Consider the following 23787-nt stretch of genomic DNA (forward strand, 5'->3'; position numbering starts at 1 on the left):
TGTCTTTTTTTTTATAACTAAAGCTCTTCTCTCCAGATACCAGACAGCTAGTTTGAGCATGCAGCCTTGATGTTTGAAGTCATGGACCCCATTTCTCTACTGCTACTGCAGTCTCTGCTCACACTAGTGGCTTAAACCTTCACATCTTCACACAGGTAAGACAGCAACACAAACAATCAGTGCATTATCCTCTGTGGTCAAGGTTCTGATCATGAAGACGACCACAAGTTCATTTCTAAGCATAGTCGTAAATTTACAGCAATGACAAACATTAACAGTTAATAGTAGTTAGTAACAGCATTAGTAGTTCATTACATTTGCGAGTCACTTGTGAATTCCTATTTAAGGCAAGTGTAGTGTATTAGTGCTAGTTAGTGCAATATTTAATCCAGGTGAGGTTCAACCAGCAACGCAACTCTTGAAACTGTTTTTGACTGTGTTGAGTGACAGTATGTCTCCTGAGGGGGTAGATGGTTGCTCCCCTGGACCTGGTGGTTCATTCATGCTATTCTCATGCACAGTGCAGAAGGAATACATCAAGGTACAACAAGATACAACAATCTCAATCCATTTTTACAAAGAAAAACATCCTGCAGTTCCTCATCTACAGCAGCAATGCTATGATCACTGTGGCCTTTATGGGAATTTAGAGTTAGAGTTTTATTAGGATCCCCATTAGCTGGTGCATAGCAGCAGCTAATCTTCCTGGGGTCCACACAGAACATAAAAACATGGCATTCGACATGAATGACATTACAGGACAATGATATATAAATAAAATAAAATAAAATAAAAAATATTTGATCAACAATTTCCTCATCCACCTTCTGATTCCCCATTTTCTTGGAAGAGAAAAAACCCAAAAAGCATATCATTATATCTGCCTCAGTTACATATTAGCCTTCCATTCTCCTGGGGTAGAAAACAAGAGTAGAGTGTGTGTGTGTGTGTGTGTGTGTGTGTGTGTGTGTGTGTGTGTGTGTGTGTGTGTGTGTGTGTGTGTGTGTGTGTGTGTGTGTGTGTGTGTGTGTGTGTGTGTGTGTGTGTGTGTGTGTGTGTGTGTGTGTGTGAATACGCAGCAATGGACATTAGGGCTCCATACAGTTCAACACCAATACCAATATTGTGTTTAGTGTGGTTGCCACAGGTATCCACAGTATTACATTTAACAGGACCAATGTATTTATTCAACCACACAATTTAATAGCGAGGTTAACAATCTGAGGCCCCATGTATGCAGGAATAAATTATAACACCAATCGGCATCATGGTGTCACTATATTAGATCACTTCATGTTGTGGCCTATAAGTCTTGATTGATCATTCAAGATGTTATCATTTTTGTTTTTTCATTTAATATAAAAGTAGAGAATCAGGGCTATAAAATGAGGTATTGTTTAGACTGGCCCAACAGCTTTGGAACGTGAATGTGAATGTAAAAGCTGTTTAGACTGGCCCAACAGCTTTGGAACGTGAATGTGAATGTAAAAGCTGTAAAATCTGTTCACAGAGAAACAGAGCAACGTGAACGTGAATGTAAAAGCTGTTCACAGAGAAAAACTTCTTGAATGGTATAAGATTTCAAGGTGAAAAATGTTCCCTGCGCTCATGGAAATCTGCTCTACAGAGGCCTCCCTAGATGGTGATGGCGGTGTGTGTGTGTGTGTGTGTGTGTGTGTGTGTGTGTGTGTGTGTGTGTGTTTGACACTCTCATTGAGGTACGCACGCACGCGCGTGCGTGCGAGACCGCATTGTGTAGAGGCCCCTCAATAGGAGTGTCAAATTTGGGGTCGGTTGGATGATGCGTTAATTATTTCTGGCATGTTTCTGTAAATAGGCCCCTCCTACAAACTATGGTATAGGATAGGGTTAGGCTGTATCAAATACATCTACATGGTTTGGATTGTATGACCTGCAGTCCAAGAGTTATAGGCCAGAACGTTAATCAGGCTGGTATAGTCTCACTATGAGGCCGATTTGAAAAATGTAGTGTTTTCCTTGGCCTACTGGCAGTGAGTGTGCACGTAAAATGTGGAGGTGATTGATCGAGTTGTTTGCAAAATTTAGCTCAGAAAATACAGACAGACACATACAGACACACGGACTAGGACAAAAACATAATCTCCAATACTATCTTATCATTCAGCACGTTTGGCCTGCCGGAGATAATAAGGAGGCCTCAATAATTAAGAGTGAGAGTCTCTCTCCTCTCACGTTGCATTATGTTATGTTACAGTACGTTACAGGAGCTCATTTGAGTGGCCTCCCATCAGCCATCACACTCAGAATGTGTCCCACAAAGAATTATGAACCCTGAACTTAGAATATATTATGTCAACAACTTATAATGCATAATATAAAACAAGATTGGTCAAATCTATTTGGTGATAGGTGTGGTATATTAGCCATATACCATGGGTAAGAAGTCTAACTTTAAGAATAAAATATAATAAACGTTGCATAACAACAATAAAAAGTAATGTATCACGAGTTGCCGGCAGCTCATTTTGAAAGTAGAAAAAACAAAAACATTTTTTTTGAATAGGTCCCCTTTAAAGGATACCTGACACTGCACTGATACCTTCAGGTCTGCTCTTACGCCAAGGACACTCCCACACACCCGACCCTCTAGAAATAAAAGGATATTTAGTTGCGAACTTGCGAGTCGACCCAACAAATGGGCTGACAATGGGCCCCACAAGTGAGTCCCAAGACTTCCGAGTCCGACAAACAGTTGGTCGTCTCGTGGGCCCATTTTGTAATTAAATATCCCTTTACTTTTTTGTTTCCTACAGTTTGTTTTTAATTGTTATTTCAAGAGATCTTTCAAAAAATGTCCAAAGAAATACATTTACATTTTTCACAAGTTTGGGTCCCCAGGGGAGACATCAAATGACCCCTTTGGGTCTCGGGCTAAAAAGGTTTAGGAACCACTGCCTTACAGGAAGTTGAGTTTTTTAGAGGTGTACACGTCACAGATGGGAGAGTTTGAGCTGAGGGGGAGCTGGACGTTTTGGAGCTCCTTTGGCTCAAAGCGTGGCCCGTCATCCAGATCTGGATCCTGTACAGAGAGAACCAAACGCACACAGAACACGTCTATTATGCTTGAAGGGTTTTCTATGTGATAAAACAAGACAAGAATATATACAGTACTGAATTATGGAACTGTGGCAGCAATCAGGCCAACACCCTGTGGAAGAAGAAATACTACAAAGACCCTGGCGATGGATTGGCCACACCCTTCGCAAGCCTGCATCTAGTATCACAAGATACGCCCTGTTCTGGAACCCACGAGGGAGAAGGAAAAGGGGCAGACCAAGAAACACCTGGCGGCGTGACCTGGATGCAGATGTGAAGAGATCTGGCCATACATGGGGACAGCTGGAGAGAATGGCCCAGGACCGGGATGCCTGGAGTCGCTCTTGTTCGTGGCCTATGCCCAAGGTTGGGCGATAGGCGTAAGTAAGTAAGTACTGAATTAACAAAACAATATAATTTAAATATAATATATTAATCAAAAGACACAATTCATTTCTATCAGTGAATCAACTTCTAATTGATGAGTGTTCATAATTGACTCAGTTAATTCATATGAAATACTGTCACAGTCCATTCATGCTGTAGGCAGCACCCATTACTTGCTTGGAAGTCAGTTTGGAGCCGTGTGGAACTCCATATTTGGGCAAGACTGATCTCACATTTGATCATATATTGTGATATGACTTCAAATCAATATCACGATTAATGATTGATTTCTTATTTTTTGAGGGGCGCCTATGTCCAGCTTTTAGTGTACCTTTGTCCTACACAAACATTAAATCCCATTGACAATGAATGAACAACTTAGAGTGTTCGTGTAAACACAAACATTGAAGACGAAGGTGAGGACACAAATTCTGATTGGCCCGAATGAGATGATGTATGATGATGTACGATGATAAGATCGCCCCTCACTTCACACGGGTGTGTTTTTGAGTGGTGCTAGCCACTCAAAAAAAAACAGCTATGTCTGTCCCTATGTATGTATGTATGTATGTATGTATGTATGTATGTATGTATGTATGTATGTATGTATGTATGTATGTATGTATGTGTGTGTGTGTCCAAGCATGGATACGTGTCCGAGCACGGATACGTGTCCGAGCACGGACACATGAAACACCTCGCTAATACGCTAATACCACTGGATGGCACTGTTGTGCAGTGTCTCACACACACACAGAGGCCAGGGAGGCGTACAGTACAGTACGTACGAGGACAGCACCACTCACTTCAGACGGGTCTGATTTTAAATAGCAGATCTACAGTCGACATTGAGAACCAGTGCTGTAGACACAGTACCTGTCGGAATGGTGAGGAAGCACCGATCACATTGCCTGGAATCCGTGGACTCCGTGGAGTGTTCGCCACAGGAACAGGGTTCTGTGTTGAGCAACAATAGAAAAATGTTTTGTTACCACCGTGCTTCTCCTTAGATTAGAACAATGACATTTAAACAAGTGACATGACATGAGCAACAATATGCGCGTGACATCATCATCATAGCCGGAAGTTATGTGGGAACGTTAAACTCACTTTGCCACTCGATTTGCCACTCACTTTATGCATGCGCATACCCTCTATAAAACAAATCAGCAAATGTTATCTCCTGCATGTGTTGCAGAGCAGCCTATGCTGTGTGTAGGATTCACATGTTTTAGCCGTGCTTTTTTCTGAATTCACGGCTGTAAATCTATTTTTTCACTCTAAGTTACAGAACCATAAGGGCAGTATTGTGCGTGTCTTAAGTACCAGGTCTTATTACTTAACTTAAGACCTGGAGGCGTGGTCAATGCTGTTTGGCCACTCAGAATAGCCAAATGGCATTGATCACGCCTCCAGGTCTTAAGTTAAGTAATAAGACCTGGTACTTAAGACACGCATAATACTGCCCTAAGGGTCCATCTGGACCCCTAGTGGTCCCCAGACGGAACCGACATTGAGAACCATTGCGGTAGACACAGTGACAGTACCTGGTACCGGTACGGTGAGGAAGCACCAGCCACATTGCCTGGACTCCGTGGAGCTGGACTCCGTGGGGTGACGCCATTGTACACCGGGAGTGCAGGGCTCTGTGTTGAGCAACAATAGAACAGATCAGCGTAGCACGGAGGCTGCTAGCCCATATAGCTGTACATGTTAGTTCCTGGATGTATTGCAGAGTATGCTGTGTGTGTAGGAGGGTGTACATGTTTTCACTAGTGCTTTTTTTTCTGAATTCAGGGTTATAAAAGGTTGTGTACTCTCATCATGTTGCATGTTGTTGGTTTGCATAGATGTACCACATGTCCATATTAAGCTGTTAAAGTGGTGAGATTATTTCACAAAGTCTCAGGAATTTAAATTGAAAACAACTAAATGCTCACTGCAAATATACGTTATGCTCTCACCACTAGTAGACAGTTCTAAAGAACAGACTCTATCACCAAACAGAAGATCAACTGGCCTGAAATGGATGTTTTGTATAGTCTGTGTGTGTTTAATGCATTTAACAAACCTTAGGGTAAACAGTCAGATTCTGAGGAGGATCGACCTTCTTCATATGAACAACAACCTACAAGAGATGTGACCCAAGTATTTGACTTTAGGTAGACTTCCATTTGAAATGAATGTGTCTATCGGTATTCATATGAACAAATGTCCCTGTTAGGTTAAGTGAAATGGGACTGTTAAGGAGTGGGAATGAACAGACATTTGCACTGAGAGAAGCTCTTACTTTACTGAATCCTGGACTCTGATAGCTGGGAGGGGTGGGACTGGGAGGGCAAGTGTTGTATGAAGGAACCGTTGGCTTGTTGGGCTGTTGAAGTTGGTTTGATTCCTAGCAAACAGGAACACAGGTTGAGCATTTTAGTTTTGCTACAAGTCAAACATAAGGCGGGGTCCAGATGTTACCTTCTTCAGTCACCAAAGGTACAATCTATACAATAAAAACGTAGGAGCCATTTATGTTGGCATATGTTGGCATATTATGTTGGTTATTTTGTAGTATTATTGGACACCTGGGGCAGTATTATGCGTGTCTTAAGTACCAGGTCTTATTACTTAACTTAAGACCTGGAGGCGTGGTCAATGCTGTTTGGCCACTCAGAATAGCCAAATGGCATTGATCACGCCTCCAGGTCTTAAGTTAAGTAATAAGACCTGGTACTTAAGACACGCATAATACTGCCCCTGGTGTCACCTGGCGTTAGATGAACATCACTGGGTTGTATGTAATAGAACAGCAATAGAATATGTTTTACATGCAGGCCTTGTGAGGGTTCCGCATGTAAAAGTCACAGGAGACAGCAAAGTCACAGGAGACAGCAAAGTCACAGGAGACAGCAAAGTCACAGGAGACAACAAAGTCACAGGAGACAACAAAGTCACAGGAGACAGCAAAGTCACAGGAGACAGCAAAGTCACAGGAGACAACAAAGTCACAGGAGACAACAAAGTCACAGGAGACAGCAAAGTCACAGGAGACAGCAAAGTCACAGGAGACAGCAAAGTCACAGGAGACAACAAAGTCACAGGAGACAACAAAGTCACAGGAGACAGCAAAGTCACAGGAGACAACAAAGACAAAGTCACAGGAGACAGCAAAGTCACAGGAGACAGCAAAGTCACAGGAGACAGCAAAGTCACAGGAGACAGCAAAGTCACAGGAGACAACAAAGTCACAGGAGACAGCAAAGTCACAGGAGACAGCAAAGTCACAGGAGACAACAAAGTCACAGGAGACAACAAAGTCACAGGAGACAGCAAAGTCACAGGAGACAGCAAAGTCACAGGAGACAGCAAAGTCACAGGAGACAGCAAAGTCACAGGAGACAACAAAGTCACAGGAGACAGCAAAGTCACAGGAGACAACAAAGTCACAGGAGACAGCAAAGTCACAGGAGACAGCAAAGTCACAGGAGACAGCAAAGTCACAGGAGACAACAAAGTCACAAGAGACAGCAAAGTCACAGGAGACAGCAAAGTCACAGGAGACAACAAAGTCACAGGAGACAACAAAGTCACAGGAGACAGCAAAGTCACAGGAGACAGCAAAGTCACAGGAGACAGCAAAGTCACAGGAGACAACAAAGTCACAGGAGACAGCAAAGTCACAGGAGACAGCAAAGTCACAGGAGACAGCAAAGTCACAGGAGACAACAAAGTCACAGGAGACAGCAAAGTCACAGGAGACAACAAAGTCACAGGAGACAGCAAAGTCACAGGAGACAGCAAAGTCACAGGAGACAGCAAAGTCACAGGAGACAGCAAAGTCACAGGAGACAACAAAGTCACAGGAGACAGCAAAGTCACAGGAGACAACAAAGTCACAGGAGACAGCAAAGTCACAGGAGACAACAAAGTCACAGGAGACAGCAAAGTCACAGGAGACAGCAAAGTCACAGGAGACAGCAAAGACACAGGAGACAGCAAAGTCACAGGAGACAACAAAGTCACAGGAGACAGCAAAGTCACAGGAGACAGCAAAGTCACAGGAGACAACAAAGTCACAGGAGACAGCAAAGTCACAGGAGACAGCAAAGTCACAGGAGACAGCAAAGTCACAGGAGACAACACCTGTGACTTTGCTGAAGGAAAGCATACCAGATTTCCTATTCACTTTGACATAAGAACCCACCCTGATTGTGGATCAGTGCCTACTTCAAATTCTCAAAGGTGTTCGTGGCCCACCCATCTGACACCCATCAATCGATTGTGTTTTCCGGCTTGGATCAATGGAGTTAACGTAGTATACTTTCAGTTCCTATTTATCTACATCACAGTTAAAACGCATTGTCTAAAAACACCACGGCCCGGTCCACAAGTTGGGAAGTGCTGACATAAATTACCTGCCCTCCATCCTGGTTGGAAGCGGGAGGTTGTTCTGCATCCTCTGGTGTTTTGGTGTCGCTGTCGTCGCCACAGCAGCACTTGTATAAACAAACCAGGAAACTTACGGCCAGCAAGAAGCCCCCCAAACGCTTTCCAATGAAACTTGCCATGGGCTCAATGTCTAAATGGGGAGTAAAACAGGAGATAAATCACTGTCCTGCACTGTTTTACTTGAGGTAGATTCAAGACAATATGCTGAACTCAGGTTGTCTAATAGACCAGAATGTTTGTAAACAAACGCGTTTGGATTCTCATATCAAATTATTTTTGCTTTGATGTAGTCGTCATGCTAATTAATTCTTCCCCGCACACATATCTGTGTGTTGTCACTGCTGTTGTACCCTACTGGCGCACCTGCCCGTGAGGAGTCCCCACTGGGAGGACGTACCTTCCGTTCTACTCCCATTCAACATTTCCTGCTGCCCCAGCCTGTAGGAGTACGTCGTACAGTGACATATCGCCCTCCCCGCTCGGCTTCTGTCCCCCCGAACACAGGCCAATTGTGTTCGTATATATGCTCGACAAAGCCGGATGCACCGCAGTGGATTTGAACTCTGCGGTGGTGGACAGTTGCTTTACCACTGCGCCACTCGAGTGCCCTCTATGTGCACTTAACACACACACACACACACACACACACACACACACACACACACACACACACACACACACACACACATTACCTTCATCATAACGACCACCAACAGCACACCTGATAACCCATGCAAGCGTGGCCTAGAGAGAGAGAGAAATAGAGAGAGACAGTTCTCTATTTAAGTATTCATTTTGTATCTCACTGTTCGTATCTCTATCGAATTTATTAGAAAACATCATTGTAACAAATATGATGTTTCTTACAGATTAAAGAGGATCGGGTCAAGTGTTTTGGGAGGCCAGGTGAATCATCCAGGACCAGGAATCATGTATATCTGGGTCTACACATCTGACAGGCTATAGATAAAGAACCCTTGGCTGAGTCTTCTTAACCCATTTAAACCTATAAGGTCGATTCTAAAAATGCCTTCTAATTCCTGACCTAAGTTTTCTGAAAAACATCTAAAGATTACAATAAAAAAGAAAAAGGAAAAAATGGGTTTCCGTCTTGAAAGGTAAAAAGTTAAAAACCCAAAAGCAAAAAGGGATTCCCATCCTTGCACGTAGAAGTAGCTATGTGAATGTGACCCTATGGGAACCGGACCTACAGCAGAAGCTGAAATTTGTATATTATGCTCCAACAAAACCCATTAACGAGATGGTTAAAAGATATTCTGGTGGCCAGACAACAAGGGTTAAACGTGCTCTCCACAGACGGGCTAGCTGGATGTTTTTGGCCGTGACGGATGCTGGATGGCACCCAGATTGGTGTCTAGGTAAGCCTCACTGGCCTCCTGGAGAGTCATGACAGCTGAGCTCGCTTGAAGTCCTGAGCTTTTTTTTCTTCCAGGAGTTGGAAGGGCAGTTTATGAATCAGCAGCTTGATATATTACTGGTAACAACTGATCTCTGTCAGAGCAGGCTCGTAGCGTGGATAAAAAAGTTTGACTGGGGCAATCTCGAGTGCGGGGGGTCTTGGAGGCAACACCGGCTAATAGGTGAACACGGTTTTGCTGACTTGCTAACGGGGGGCCATTTGAAAACAAAGGCGGCTTGCTGTGGTTCACTACAACAGAAATGTGCATGCATTATAGGTGTGAGGGGCTGCAAATGTATCTTTTGTTGTTTTGTTTAGTTTTTCACCCACGTCTTTCAAACGCTAGACTGGGCCTGTGTGCCCGAGTGGCAATGGACTCTAGGCCTCAGCCTCACTCCACCGGTTTCCGGCGCACTCTTACGGACAGCCTTGGTGGTGAGCTACTTCCTAGTGGATTTGCGAGCAGTCTGCTTGGTTCTTGGCCAGACTCTCTTCTACAAAGTGAAGATAAGAGTTAGCAATGAAGCTATGAAACTAAGTGACTCTTCACCACAACAAGGCATTATGCCTTATTGCCTTGTTGCCTCTTGTGCTTTTAGCTCATAGACTACTGTGATTTCCACTGGCATCCAGGGGTGGACTGGCTACAGGACGTACCAGGCATATGCCCGGTGAGCCGACCCTCTGGTGGGCCGGTCTGGGCCAAATGTTAAATTAGTTGTCTGTTGGTTGTGTATCATTTATACTGTAAATGTGGTGGTGTATGTCTATAATCATTATGTGTCATATTTTGCTTTGCAGTCGCTACTGTGCATGTGCAACTATCAGCAGATTGTAAGGGAAGAGAGATGGCTCACTCTATAGTTTAGTTACACTTATAACACTGGAAAAACTATGGTTAAGTAGGAAATCATCTATGATAAATTGCAAAAAACTCTAGTGATTAGTTGCCGATTCGATTAATCAATTACTAAATTAGTTGACAACTAATTGAATAATCGATTAATCGATGAATCGTTGCAGCCCTACTGACGAGCGCTGCCCCATGCAGCCCCAGTACTTAGGAATCTCTAGCGCAGTCTAGACAAAGATCAACCTCCATCAATTGTTTACATTCAGATTAGATGCTCGGCCAAGCTGGATGCACGTGGTGGTTCCGCCTATAAATATGTTGTTGCAAAGATAATTTTCAAGGTAAGTGATATTTTTTGGTCAAAACAAAAGACTTTGTGTTAAAAGGTTAAAGCACTATTTACTCTATTCTATTTGCTATCTTGAGTGTTTGTTCAATAACACCCCCCTCCCCCCATCTCTCCAGGTCTTTAATAAATAAAACATATATTTTTCTGGTTATCAGTTTCAATTTTATATTGTTCCAGTTCCAATTTTGTCAGCTCATCTTTCCTGATAAAATTTGTATCCCAACCTGACAATGCATTTTCTTTTCATTAAAGAGCTGGAGAGACCGGGAGACCCCTGTTCCTAAACAAACACTGGTTACTATCAGAATATTATTTGACATTTATTTTAACAAAGGAATAGGCCTATCACTTACCCTATTCCTTTAACCCAAGAGGATGGCAGAGTCCATATACCACAACTATAATGATGATGACAGTCAGTGGTGAATGATATTGTTGGAAATGGGATCCCTTTCAGAGCTTTGATGAATGATATAAACACTGTTACAGTTACAGTTCAGAGTCAGACAGGGAACCTGCATGGAATATTATTTATTGACAGAAGATTAAGTGGAAATTAAGTGGAAATACTTGCATTGCACAATTGCTCCTTTTCACTGCGAGCCACCTGCTGGAGGTTGAACTAAAACAGTCTCTGAAGCACAATGACACGGTCACACTCGGCTCACCCAACAGCTGTTGCTGTGTGTCACTTCCAGTTATCCACAGAGATAAATATAGGACCCTCAGCTATAGCCTATAGGCTACAAAGCTACATCATCCTATTATGAGGCAGGCAGGCAGCAGACTCCTATATTGACAGCGGATGTATTTCTTTATTATTACGTTATTAAGATCATTAAATAATTTCATTTTTGACGTTTGGGGATTTTTATTTCACTTAAAGATGGCATTATACGGCCTAATGTAATCAGCAAGTGGGTCTAATTCAGTCTTTATATGATGCTGAAATGTAGAAAACAACAAACAATGCGGCTTAGGAGATGCACGTGAAACATGATGCTTATTCACTCATGCTAGAACAGCCAGGCTAAACATGCTCAACAAATAAGACAGGATTTTAATTGTGTTTGTGTAGATGAAGGGGTTATTTTAAATCTGTTGATTTCTGTTTGAGATTATCGAATTGGACTTTCAATTAATAATTCAAATCAATAAACGTTGAACAATTTGTCCACCGTTTCTGTATAATTATGGCTACGCCCCGTCCGTCCGTCCCTCTTGCAGAATTGCATATAGATAACGTTAAGCAATACGGTCTCTATTAGGTCGCCACAGTGACAAGTGTAAAGCATAAATCAGTGTAAAGCCTCAGTCATATAATATACTCACAATTTGAAGAGCGGATGCCTGGTGCATTTTAATTGGTTTCTGCTAGCCTACAAAGAATATGGTGTTGCGCCGAATTCGGTGACTTGTCAAACTGTGTGACGCCACATATATCGCCGGTCCATTCACGTGCACCACCGTGCATTCACGGTTCATTCATTCATGCAACTCGATCGAGTTGCATGAATGAGTCTATGGAATGAATTTAAACATATATATGTTTATTGTAGTTACAATCAGTTCGTGTAGTTGAAGAAGGACAGTCTTTGTAGGCCTATTTATTGAATTACATGGAGTCATTCATGTGTAGTCCTATAATACATAATAACAACATATGATATAATCTCCAGCATGGAATTCTAACTCTAACATCTAAGATAATTGTTTAAAAAAATATGACATTGAGTGTTTGTGTAACGAAGTCACACCTTTTGTTATCCCGTAAGTTACACGGTGTAACATTTAAATTACAGAAAGTGCGAGTCGCTACTGTCTTTAGCCAGTCACACAAATCGATTGGTCACAGATTTGAGTAAAACACTGGTTTGTCCCAGTTTATCCTTTGTCCTTAATATTTGTAATTCATTTTATGGGTAGTAATTTAGACATAGAGAAAATGTGCTGCTTTGTAATTTGTACTGTTCAGTTTTGCATAGGCCTACTTAAGATTTAAAACAAATAAAATGTGATAGGCCTCCGTCCTCCTCGTTGAGTAGACGTAGACCACTGATGTGATCAAAATAAACATTCTTTCGACAGTTCGTGCACGTGAATAACGGTACGGATGATTGTAAAACAGCGACATCTGGAGCCACACAATTTGACAGGTTAGTCTACTAGATGTCGGTGTGAGTAGGCACATCTACTGTAAGTTTTGTTTGCCAGCACAAAATGTACCAGACTGTGACATCCATTCTTCTAATCGTGAGTATGAGGATCTTGTCAGCTTCTCACTGTAGTAGTACGATATTTCTGCAAGATGAATGGACTATGTTTTGGTTATAGAGGGTATGCGCGTGCATAAAGTGAATGTTAGATCGAGTGGCAAAGACGCAAATCGAGTGACAAAGTGAATTTAATGTTGTTTAAAGTCATTTAATGCAATCAAATGGGACTTTTCTGTTTGGATGTATGGGCTGTGAAGACCAGAAAGTAGTTTTTTGCCACTCAGTACTTTAATAGGAAGCCCCATATGTGCCCTCTCAGGCTCTCCCTACGCTCAGCTACAGAATGAGCGTATAGGGAGAGGGCACATATGGGGATATCGCATTCCCGCATAACTAACTGGTATGATGATGATGTCACGCTCATACTAGCCTCGGAAACCGCTCATACATACTCTCTATATAGAAGTGTATATTTGTATGTCTCTAAATGTTATGATGAATTGAACAAGCTGAATCAAGTTCCCTTGATTAGGGTGCTGGGTATAATATTCCTTGTGCAGAAACAGGAAACAGACACCATTCGTTGCCATGGTTACCATCATGCAATTGTGTTACCTGTTATTTTGTTTGTACAACCATATTGGTTGTGACTGTCAAAAACATGTCATATACATCCATGGTGTTTATAAATCTTAAGTTGTTTTGTTTGTGTGGTTTCATTTATAGTTTTTCACAGTGGGGTAAATAAAGAGCCCTTGTGAACATCAGTTGGAGCGTTGTCTATTCTGCATCAGATGAAGATTGTTTAGGAGCAGTTTATTTATCATTTATTTGTGGTGGTACTTACATTTGTAGGTCGCGGTTTCCATGCGGACAGAGAGCAGGGCTGCACAAGGCAATCGAGGCTAGGGCCCAATCCCAATTGCCTCCCTCAAGCCCTGAGCCCTGAACCCTCATTGACTTTAGTGACGTCAGCTGTATAAATGCTTGAGGGTGAGAGGCGGCAAGGGCTCCAAATTGTTGTGAAAGGAATGGTACAGCAGTGAACAGCACTTTGAAGATGAGTCCGCCATTCATGTCACTTTGCATCACTTTATAAAACCTGTCCTTATTCACAGCCAGTGCCTACATGCATGACATGTCTATCATGTCTATTTATGTCGTTTTATTATTAGTTTCATAAATACACTTTCCTGTGTGATATATTCATATATAATAATATTCATCATAAATTGCATTTCCATATTCTTTTACTTTGCTCATTAGTCATTTCTCATCATGTTTCCCTTATTATTATTATTGTTATTAAATATATAGCCTATCCTTCCATTCCGTCTCCCTTTGAGAACAGTGAGAAAGCACTATTGTGTTTGTTGACATTCTAACCGCGGTACATAACTAATTTGCATACTTAAATGATTGACGTTCGGATGATCCCCCTCATTCCCCTGGTAACGCTATGAACTGTGGGTCATTTCTTTGCCAAAGTCAGCTAAAGTCAGCATCGATGCTGACTTTGGCAAAGGGCACATAAAGGGGCGGGGCTGAGCCCTCACTGACTTACCGATTTCAAATGGGACATCCCTCAAGCCCTCGCAGACTTCACATGAACGTGCAGCTAAATCAGTGAGGGCTCATTGAGTCAGCAAGGGAGTGGATTGGGATTGGGCCTAGATCAAGGCCCCAGTGAGGCTTTCCAACGTTGAAGCACTGGGCCCTAGTGGTAAGAGGAGGGACTGCAGGCGGACCCGTGGAAGTATGAAACCCCGTGCAGCTGGGATTTAACGTTGATAGCGTTTGCACTTCCGCATTTTGGCCCCATTCTGCCACGTGGGTGGAGCTTAATTTCCATCCACCAGCTGTCTAAAAAGCAGGAAGAGACGCCTGCCACGAGCGGCTTTTGGCCGCACATGGAATCCCATGTGTGCTTACACCCAGTCTGTTGACTGTTGAGAGATTTGAGATTAGCTTGGAAGTTGAAATTTCACAACAAAGTGCAACTTTATGCCTTCATAGATTAATTTGACAGCACTATAGGGAGGGTTGTGTGGATTTTTGTTTTGTTTTCTAAATATCTAACAATAATAATTGCTAATATTAATTAGCCCTTCACTAAGTCCCTCCCCAACCCATCATTGTCCAATAGGCACGTTAGCAGCGAAGAAAGCTTGACCTGCATAGCAACCGTTGCTAAACTATTTGGATTGGCATTGGACAATCACTTTTTGGGGTGGGATTTAGTGATATTCAAAAAAATGTATTAAAAAAAACATTCCTATCAATCACCCAACGACTTGCTGGCAACTTAGTTACCCACCTGTAGTAACTCTGAGGCCTAGACCTAGGTTCAGGACTCCCTATTGAAGTTCCCTTACTTTACAGTGTGCAGGACTTGTGCATTTGTGTGATATAGCTTTATATAAGGTTTGGCAGTGATATGGCAAGATGAGAACATTGGAACTTACAAGTTCATGCAGAGATTATCTTCTTATATACAGTAGCTCAAAGGTCTTCACATCCCGTAACCCCCTCTCTATCTCTCTCATCCCCACCCTGCACCCTCTCTGTCTCTCTGTGTCTGTCTGTCTCTCTCTGTCTGTCTCTCTCCATAGGCCACACTTACATGGGTTTTTGTTGTTGATGGTAATGATGATTCTACTATCAACTACAATCAAAGAAATACAACGGCCTGTTATGGTTCTATTCATGTTATGGGAGTATCATCGTCATCACTGATAGACCGATACACCGAGATCGAACCAAGAAAAGTGTGGTTTGTTCCAAGATATTCAAGAGATACTCTTGAGATATTTCCACGCAATACCGTAAGTTATCAGACTTATCACGCTTGATCCCTTTGATATTCTCGGTGGTGGAAAAAAGTACTCACATTTATTATTTTTATTACATTTTATTACTTTCAAAAAACCTTTTGGTCGTTTTATCATCTACTTGTGATGATAAAACTATATATATATGAAAAAAGTAATTGAACAAACATGGGCACCTCACAAGTACTCCTCTCACATACTTGGTGACTTCGGTTCCAACAGCCAAGAACCTTGGTGTTGTCCTGGACAGTCAGCTCTCATTAAAATCAAAATAGTACTCAAAAGTACTTATTATGCATAATGTCCCATTTTACAACCTATATGTCAACTTATATCATGTGTAAAATGTTTATTTTTTTAATATTTAGAAAATAGCAGATCTACAAGAACACAACATGTTGTGTGCTTGTCGATCGGCTATTTTCAAATGGCCAAAGTTTAAATAGGGCTGAAGTAAAACTATAAAATATAGAAAATTGGAAATACTCCAGTAACTTACTTCCCACCACCGGATCTTCTTAATTCATCTTTCTCCTTCTCATTATAAAACACAGTTGCATTTTACACTGTGTGTGTGTGTGTGTGTGTGTGTGTGTGTGTGTGTGTGTGTGTGTGTGTGTGTGTGTGTGTGTGTGTGTGTGTGTGTGTGTGTGTGTGTGTGTGTGTGTGTGTGTGTGTGTGTGTGTGTGTGTGTGTGTGTGTGTGTGTGTCTCTCAGATGCCTGATTGTGTGTGGGATTCGGGCATATTTGTTATTGAATCTGTAACAGAAGAGCATGTTGGAGAATACAAAATATTGGGACCAAAAGGCTCTACGACACCCTTTACCTTCCTAAGACTCACGGTTACAGGTAGGCTCTACCACAGCCTTTACCTTCCTAAGACTCACGGTTACAGGTAGGCTCTACCACACCCTTTACCTTCCTAAGACTCACGGTTACAGGTAGGCTCTACCACACCCTTTACCTTCCTAAGACTCACGGTTACAGGTAGGCTCTACCACACCCTTTACCTTCCTAAGACTCACGGTTACAGGTACCTACCACAGCCTCTACCTTCCTAAGACTCACGGTTACAGGTAGGCATACAGAATGGGGCCCTAGTACCACAGCCTCTACCTTCCTAAGACTCACGGTTACAGGTAGGCATACAGTGACATCCACACTGTTCATTGAGTCAAGTCAAGACCACAGCTGCGACCTTCAAGTCTCAGTATTGTACATTGTTTTAAATGTTAATAGCAATGTAATAGGAAAAGGAGATGTAGTCCGCACACTGATTTGTAGCTACCAAAGGAACATTTTATTTAGTTAAAGGATGACAACATTTCAACCCCAAATGTGTCTTCGTCAGGTATGACCTGCAGGGAGCTACAACACATCAGTGTGTGGACTACATCTCCTTTTCCTGTACGTTATGTATCTTTTTGTTCAGCACCTGAACGTTTTTTTTTTTTTTTTTTAGAGATGTGCGTACTTTCTTTTGGATTATGTCTCTAATAGCAATGTAATAGAAATAGTGTCTGGGTAGCTCACTTGGTAGAGCACTCGTCTTTAGACCACAAGGCTATGGGTTCCATCCTGGGCACTGCCAACTCAGAGTATAAGTAGGGTGTGGCATGTCGTGCAGTAATTAATGGGAGCTGATGGAGGTAGGTGTTGCGTTCCGTCGCTTTAGGGGTTCAGAGTTTTACTCAAGGACACTTCGACACCTCTGGGGGAGGCTGGGATCGAACTGGGAACCTCACGGCTTCTGCCGGCCACTAATATATATACCCCACATGACAATTGAAGACTGATTATGTACAACATTAAAGACGAATATCTTTCAAATAATTTGTATTATTTTATTATTATTATTATTTTGTTTTTGTAATTATCAGGGAGTCCACCTTTCCTCCAATGTAACTAGAATTATGTGGCACACGGATGTTCCTTGCACTCCACAGAATGCACAGATACAAGGACGGTGAACTACGGTGATAAGGTGGACATCGAAGTGACAGTGGCACCAACCCTCTTGATGTTCTACCCCGCCAACAAACATCACTTCTACCCCACCAACGACACCTCAAAGGGGATCGAGCTCTGGAGCTCTAACAAGCCCTCCGACAGTGAAGTGTCGTGCTCCGGCATAATAAACTATGAGTGCCATTGGTTTGTTAAGGCCAAAACAGGCCTCATATGGACAACAATTGTGACCTACAAGAGAGGACTGATCTGGTACGTCCAGAATGTGAGACCAACCCAAAAAGACGAGGGCATGTATGTCATCCGACGAGAAGATGGCAGGCTGATCCATAAGTTCCAGATCATTGTGCAAGCACTGCAAGGTAATCACAACACTGAGTTGCTGTAAAATTCTTTGTTCCTAAGAACACCACAACATAGTTATTGTCTCCACCAGGCCGAAGGCATGGGGAGAGAGTATGTTATTATTGTCTTCAATAGGCCGAAGGCATGGGGAGAGAGTATGTTTTGCACTCCATCCGTGTGTGTGTCCGTCCGTCCTTCCGTCTGTCCGTTACCAGCTAATCTCCGGCACCGTTGGCCTGATCCATGCCAAACTTTGCACACACACTCCCTGGATACCAACGACGAACCTCTGCCCCAAATATTCCTCAACGGCCTGTTATAGCGCCACCATGAGGCCGATTTAGGCAAAACACATATCTGCAGATTACTCGTACAGATTTTATCCATACATCACACAATTCGGTATACAATATCTCCATAGTCATGTGATCAAGACGAGTCTGTTGGATTTCTCAGATTCTACGCTGATTGGCTAAGATTGCCTTCCAAAGTTTTCAGGGGTGGCCCGTTTTGTACAAAATGCTGCTTATCCAGAATTCTATCCTCAGAGATGCTATGAGTGATCTATGAGTGATCCTCAACAAAAGGAAGTTTATTATTACTGTGTGATGCCAAACATCACACACACTCCTATCCTCCTGGTGGAGACCTGTGCCCAGAAGGGCACTTTTTCTAGTTGAAAATGTTGCCGTTTTAAAGAACACCAAACCATACCCAGCAAGCACGGTCAGGACCTGGACGAATTAGTGACGTCTCGATTGGGGCCAGATCAAGTCAAACCAAGACTAGTCACATCTGGCCCAGAATATCACCTGATTTCAACCAACATAAATTCTGCCCACTAAGACGGACTGACTCAGAGAGAGTCAGATAAAGTAAAACTTAAGTCAAATAAATTTAAGTCCTATCATAACTAGTCAGATCTGGCCCAGAATAAACTGTATTATTTCATCTGGTGAAGACGTCCTGAAATGACGTAAAGATCATCCCCATATGGGCTGTGATCTGGCCTAGTCCTGAACATAAAGATCATCCCCATATGGGCTGTGATCTGGCATAGTCCTGAACATAAAGATCATCCCCATATGGGCTGTGATCTGGCATAGTCCTGAACATAAAGATCATCCCCATATGGGCTGTGATCTGGCATAGTCCTGAACATAAAGATCATCCCCATATGGGCTGTGATCTGGCCTAGTCCTGAACATCCTGAACGTCACCGTCATCTTAATGTCTTCATGGCGTTATTTGGCTTGCTGGTTGTATAGTTACTTTAAAGATCCTTGTTCTAATTGCAGGGCGTTGCTGAAAATGAGCAACTGTGCTCAGCTACTTCCCTGGGTAAAGAAAAAAGAAAAAGAAAAAAATGAACAAAGCTACTACCAAAAGTATTTGATGTATTACCATCATTGTTCTTGCTTACTATAAACTGCTCTGGATTACCTAAATTCTAAATTGTAAGGAAATTTTTTTGGACCTCATTTTCCTGTTAATAGCTTCTAATCTAGACTGTCCCTCCGTTAAATCATCTTTTTCCAAGGACTATGGCGGCTAGACTTTTCAAAGCAATCTATATTTACTTTTTTAATTGCTCAATGCTTGCCAACTAAACGGCAAAACGATTAACGATGTTAAGGAAGGGTGCAATTATTTTCTGTCATTAAAGCTGTATTATGTAATTGTCTTTACTGAATGAATACAATGCTATTTTGTCCAGTCTGTATGGTAGAATACGCTGAGGAAGGCTGCTGGCCAAAACGTCCGCCATAACTGCTGGGGCTTTTTGACTTAATAAACAAGAAATCCTAAAAGGACCTATTTTTTTATGGCTTTCGCCTTTATTTTATATTTTTTATGGAGGGATAGACAGTAGGAAATGGGGAGAGAGATGGGGGGTGACATGCAAGGCCGTTCGGGATCGGGAGTCGAACCCGCGGCACACTGCCAGACTGGATTGGCAGCCAAGGTGCCTGGACCACTGAGCCACGGCCCAGGCCCTGGTGATCTTTTCTAAGAGTATGTTAACACAATATAACTTGTGTACAATTGGAGTTGTATTTGGACTCACGGCTCTTTTATTGAGACATTTAGATCCTGCTTCTGGTTTGACCTAAATGTCAAAATTCTATTCATCCCCAGAGCAAGCAGCTATTGGCTCAGTGGAAATAATGTCAGTCAGCACTTACACGCAAACATCGGGTTCAAATCAAGGGTAGAACAGGAACGTTACGTAATGCAGCTTTAAGTACAGTATCAAATGTTATAGACAATCTGTGTTGTCTATAACTGCATGTTGTTTTGCAGTTGGCTCATAACACCATTTAAGGAATAAGTCAAAAGAACAAATGCAGAAAAGTGACTTATTTCATGTTTCACTCCCCAGCAACTGAACCGCCTGCGACTGCGTTGGACTGGTTGACTGTGATGAGGCATGTGTTGTTAGCAGTAACCGTTATTGGAGCTGTCACAAAGCTGCTGTGTTGTCTGCGAAAGTGCCGCAATTCCAGTGCTGCAAGTTCAGACGATGCAGAAGCACCTCCGGTTTACAACCAGATAGAGGAGGTATACTTTTATGTCAAAGTAACTGTGCTTGATGTGCTTGAGAAAAGTCATTATTTTCCGATTATAGATTTTGCTGATCTCTCGCCATTTAAGGTTGAGAGAACCAAATGTTGAGCAGCAATTAAAAAAAAAAGTGTAGCTGAGAACCAGTGAGCAGACTTTATTATTTGTTTTACTGTTCTGCCGTTTGTCCAGTGACTGGACTTTTGATTAGGATGTGTGCATGTACTATCTCTTCTTAACATTATATTTGTAGATTCTATATCAAAGTTTAAAATGGGATTCATCTCTATCTGTTCCTTTTGGTTTTACTATTGGTTAAACTGATCACAGCTTGACTTGAAGATTTGTTTAAAAAAAAAAGAGAGAAAAGTCAAACTGTTCTTGTTTGCTAGGAATTGATGCAACGTCATCCTCCAAACATGATGACAGATGACAGTTGCCCTCCCAGCTATGAGCAAATTCAGCATCCAGCAATCAGTAATGTAAGAGCTTCTTCTCTTTCATTGTCCTATCATTCTCTCCTTAACAGTCCCATTTCACTTAACACTCAATCTGACATTTGTTAATATGAATGGATGCCTGCACTGTAAATGGAAGTCTTTACCTAAACTCATATCCTTGGGTCACAACTCCTGTTGCAGGTTGTTGTATAAAAAAGGATTGTCTGTCCAATATTGCCATAACGTCTGAATGGAAAAACCTTATTCTTTTTTTCTCTAATAGGCTAAATAAATAATATAAGGAGAGAATTTTATTTAATTCTTGATTCTTTTCAAAATAATAAAACCGTGACCCAGATTTTGTTTTAAAAAGAAGATAGACAATAATGTATTGATAATCCTGATTTCAATATGGCCAAGAATAATCGTGAATACACTTTTTGCCATAATCGTGAAGGTCTATTTGTTTTTGTATTCTCTCTGTACAGGGTCCCAGCTACACCATGCCTTCCGCCCCCACCTTTGACGTGTACACCTCAGACAAAGTCAACTTCCTTTAAGGGATCAGCGTTTGTTGGAGTGTCATTGGTGTAAACCTCCTCCGTCCTCAAAAGTCTCCCCCCAAGACTTTGCACTGATTCATTTGGGAATTAACCGATTCTGATGTTGGATCAGACCTGGAATCGGCTTTAATTTATATAATGTTACGATGTCAGGTGTTCATATTAAACACGGCCAAAGTTTCAAATAATGAGATAAACCAATGATGAATTAATACTTGTCCAAAGAAATGTCCAAATGTATTCTCCTCTGAATGCTTTTTTATCCATTTCTACTATCAAGGGGCATTGTTCAGCCAAAGGCTAAGCAATATACCATAGCTTTTATAAAATGGTTACCATTTACCAAATATGCCAACATGAAAATCATATACGTATCCCAGTAAAAGCAGCTTTTGATAACAATTTCATTGCAAGAATAAATTTACAAGAACATCTGTCCCTCTGTTACCTGAACCAGGTGGATGCTATGCAACGTTTACATTCAGAATGTTTCCGTTGTTTGTTGTTTGTCTATTGTGTAGCTCTGCCGGGCCCAGGTAGGGCTGCACGTTAATGTTCTGGGGCCTGTTGAGAACTCTAGTTCAGCTGCCGGGCGCGGCTGCTGTCTAGACTTTGAATGGACAGTCAGGTATGAGTCAAAAGGGAGACATCGAAGAGGAACGACGCCGGGTGGGGAAAGCTCAACATATGGAATGTCAAAACAGGTCAGCTCCATATATGGAGATCTAAGGGTTTGAAGAGGTCAGATCAACATAGTGTCCGTGAGGTCAGATGTAGAGTTGCTGTCCGGTTCCATAATATGCAGATCTACTGTAGGTGATGATCCAGTCTTCTCCATGTATGGCTATCCAGGGTTTGATGAGGTCAGTGTCGTGATCTTCATATATGGAGATGGCCATATATGGAGTGACTGGTTTTGCATAGTAAACTGTGACCTACGGTCAAAAAAAATCACACCCGTGTGAAGTGAGGGGTGCTAATATATTAAAGTCTAACTCATGTTGATTAGGTGATGTAACGGTGCAAACACAAACATTAAACGCCATTAACAATAAAGAGACAATATGACGTAAATGACACATTATGACGTACATTTTCCCTTCATTGTCAATGGCGTTTACAAAACAAACATTGAACTAAAGACAAACATTAAACCTGTGTATAGGAGGGGCTAGCGCCCCTCAAATATAATAATATAATAATAATGGATTGTATTTAATTATGTACAGTATCTGTCTCTGTTGTTTGTCTGTGAACACCAATAGTGCCACTTTTGAGTTTTGACATTTATTTGGAGTGAATGTGACCTTTGTCTGCTTTGTCTGAATTCTCTATGTTCACTATATGAGAACAGAGATCAATAAAGTGAGAACTGTCATCTATGGTTGTGTGTTGCTTCTACTTGCTGTGTGTATTACAGAGAACCATGGGGGTGTTGTGCTGATGGGTAAGGTAAGTCTGTCGGATCTGTCCACAACTCAACATTATATTTCTCTATCGGTCTGTCTGACTCTGAGGCTGTCAGTCTGGCAGGCTGTGCACATTTTATACCCAAATATGGAAATGAAATGAAATGAAATCTATATTTACCCAGGGTATCTGGGCTAAGCTCAAGAACTTGTTTCCAGCCAGGCCCTGCTCATAGAACACATTTCATCGTAGTGGTTGATGCCTTGTTCAAGGGCATTTCAGCGGTGGTAATTTTAACGTGTCGGACGGCTGGTTCGAACTGGGAACCTTCCGGTATCTAGACCGCGCCGCTATCCGTTCGGCCACCGCTGCCAGACCTCCAGTGTCGGTATATGTGTCCGTTTTAGGCCCATATATGGACATCCCTGACCCTGATGTCATAAATATGTCATCATAGCACTGGTGTCATACTGGAGAAAAAAAAGATACCAGAGACTGGCCTACTGGCAAGTACTATGACAAGACGCGTGAACACGGGAAGCGAACGAAGTGTTGTGGCAGTCTGACACACACACACACACACACACACACACAGACTTATTTCAGAAGCCCTGTGGTGGCGGGCGGGTGGTGTTACAGCGTGACACACACACACAGACAGACAGACAGACAAGCTAGGCCGGCTTCTATAGTAATTGCTCACTTGGTTCGCAATCACTTGGTTCGCAATCACTTGGTTCGCAATTATGGGTTGCTCTAATTACTCAGGCATTGTATAAGCGGAGGGGCATGTGTTACCAACAGGCATCGTTCCCAATTGACATCGGCCTATAGTCTATTTATATCTACATAGATAGAGTCTCTATATGCATGTGTCTATTTGTGCCCCTGATATCTTCACCCATATTTCTAACTTAGGGC

The 23787-nt window shown here is 42.1% G+C and overlaps 1 protein-coding gene across 3 annotated transcripts; it reads left to right on the plus strand.

Moving 5' to 3' along the window:
* Position 1: 1 nt before the first annotated feature.
* On the plus strand, positions 2-22719 carry LOC306913218 (uncharacterized protein). Of its 3 annotated transcripts, none has more exons than XM_079489807.1 (7): positions 2-155; positions 15356-15568; positions 16292-16424; positions 17522-17905; positions 20272-20450; positions 20846-20935; positions 21382-22719. In XM_079489807.1, exons 2-7 carry the CDS (start codon positions 15455-15457, stop codon positions 21451-21453), a joined length of 972 nt encoding a protein of 323 aa, XP_079345933.1. In that variant the 5' UTR covers positions 2-155; positions 15356-15454; the 3' UTR covers positions 21454-22719. The 3 variants fall into 3 exon arrangements, with proteins under 3 accessions (XP_079345933.1, XP_079345932.1, XP_079345934.1); XM_079489806.1 differs by lacking the exon at positions 2-155 and adding an exon at positions 12683-12780; XM_079489808.1 differs by lacking the exons at positions 2-155; positions 16292-16424 and adding an exon at positions 12683-12780.
* Positions 22720-23787: the final 1068 nt, after the last annotated feature.

The sequence above is a fragment of the Electrona antarctica genome (assembly GCF_951216825.1).
Source record: "Electrona antarctica genome assembly, chromosome: 2".
Lineage (NCBI taxonomy): Eukaryota > Metazoa > Chordata > Actinopteri > Myctophiformes > Myctophidae > Electrona > Electrona antarctica.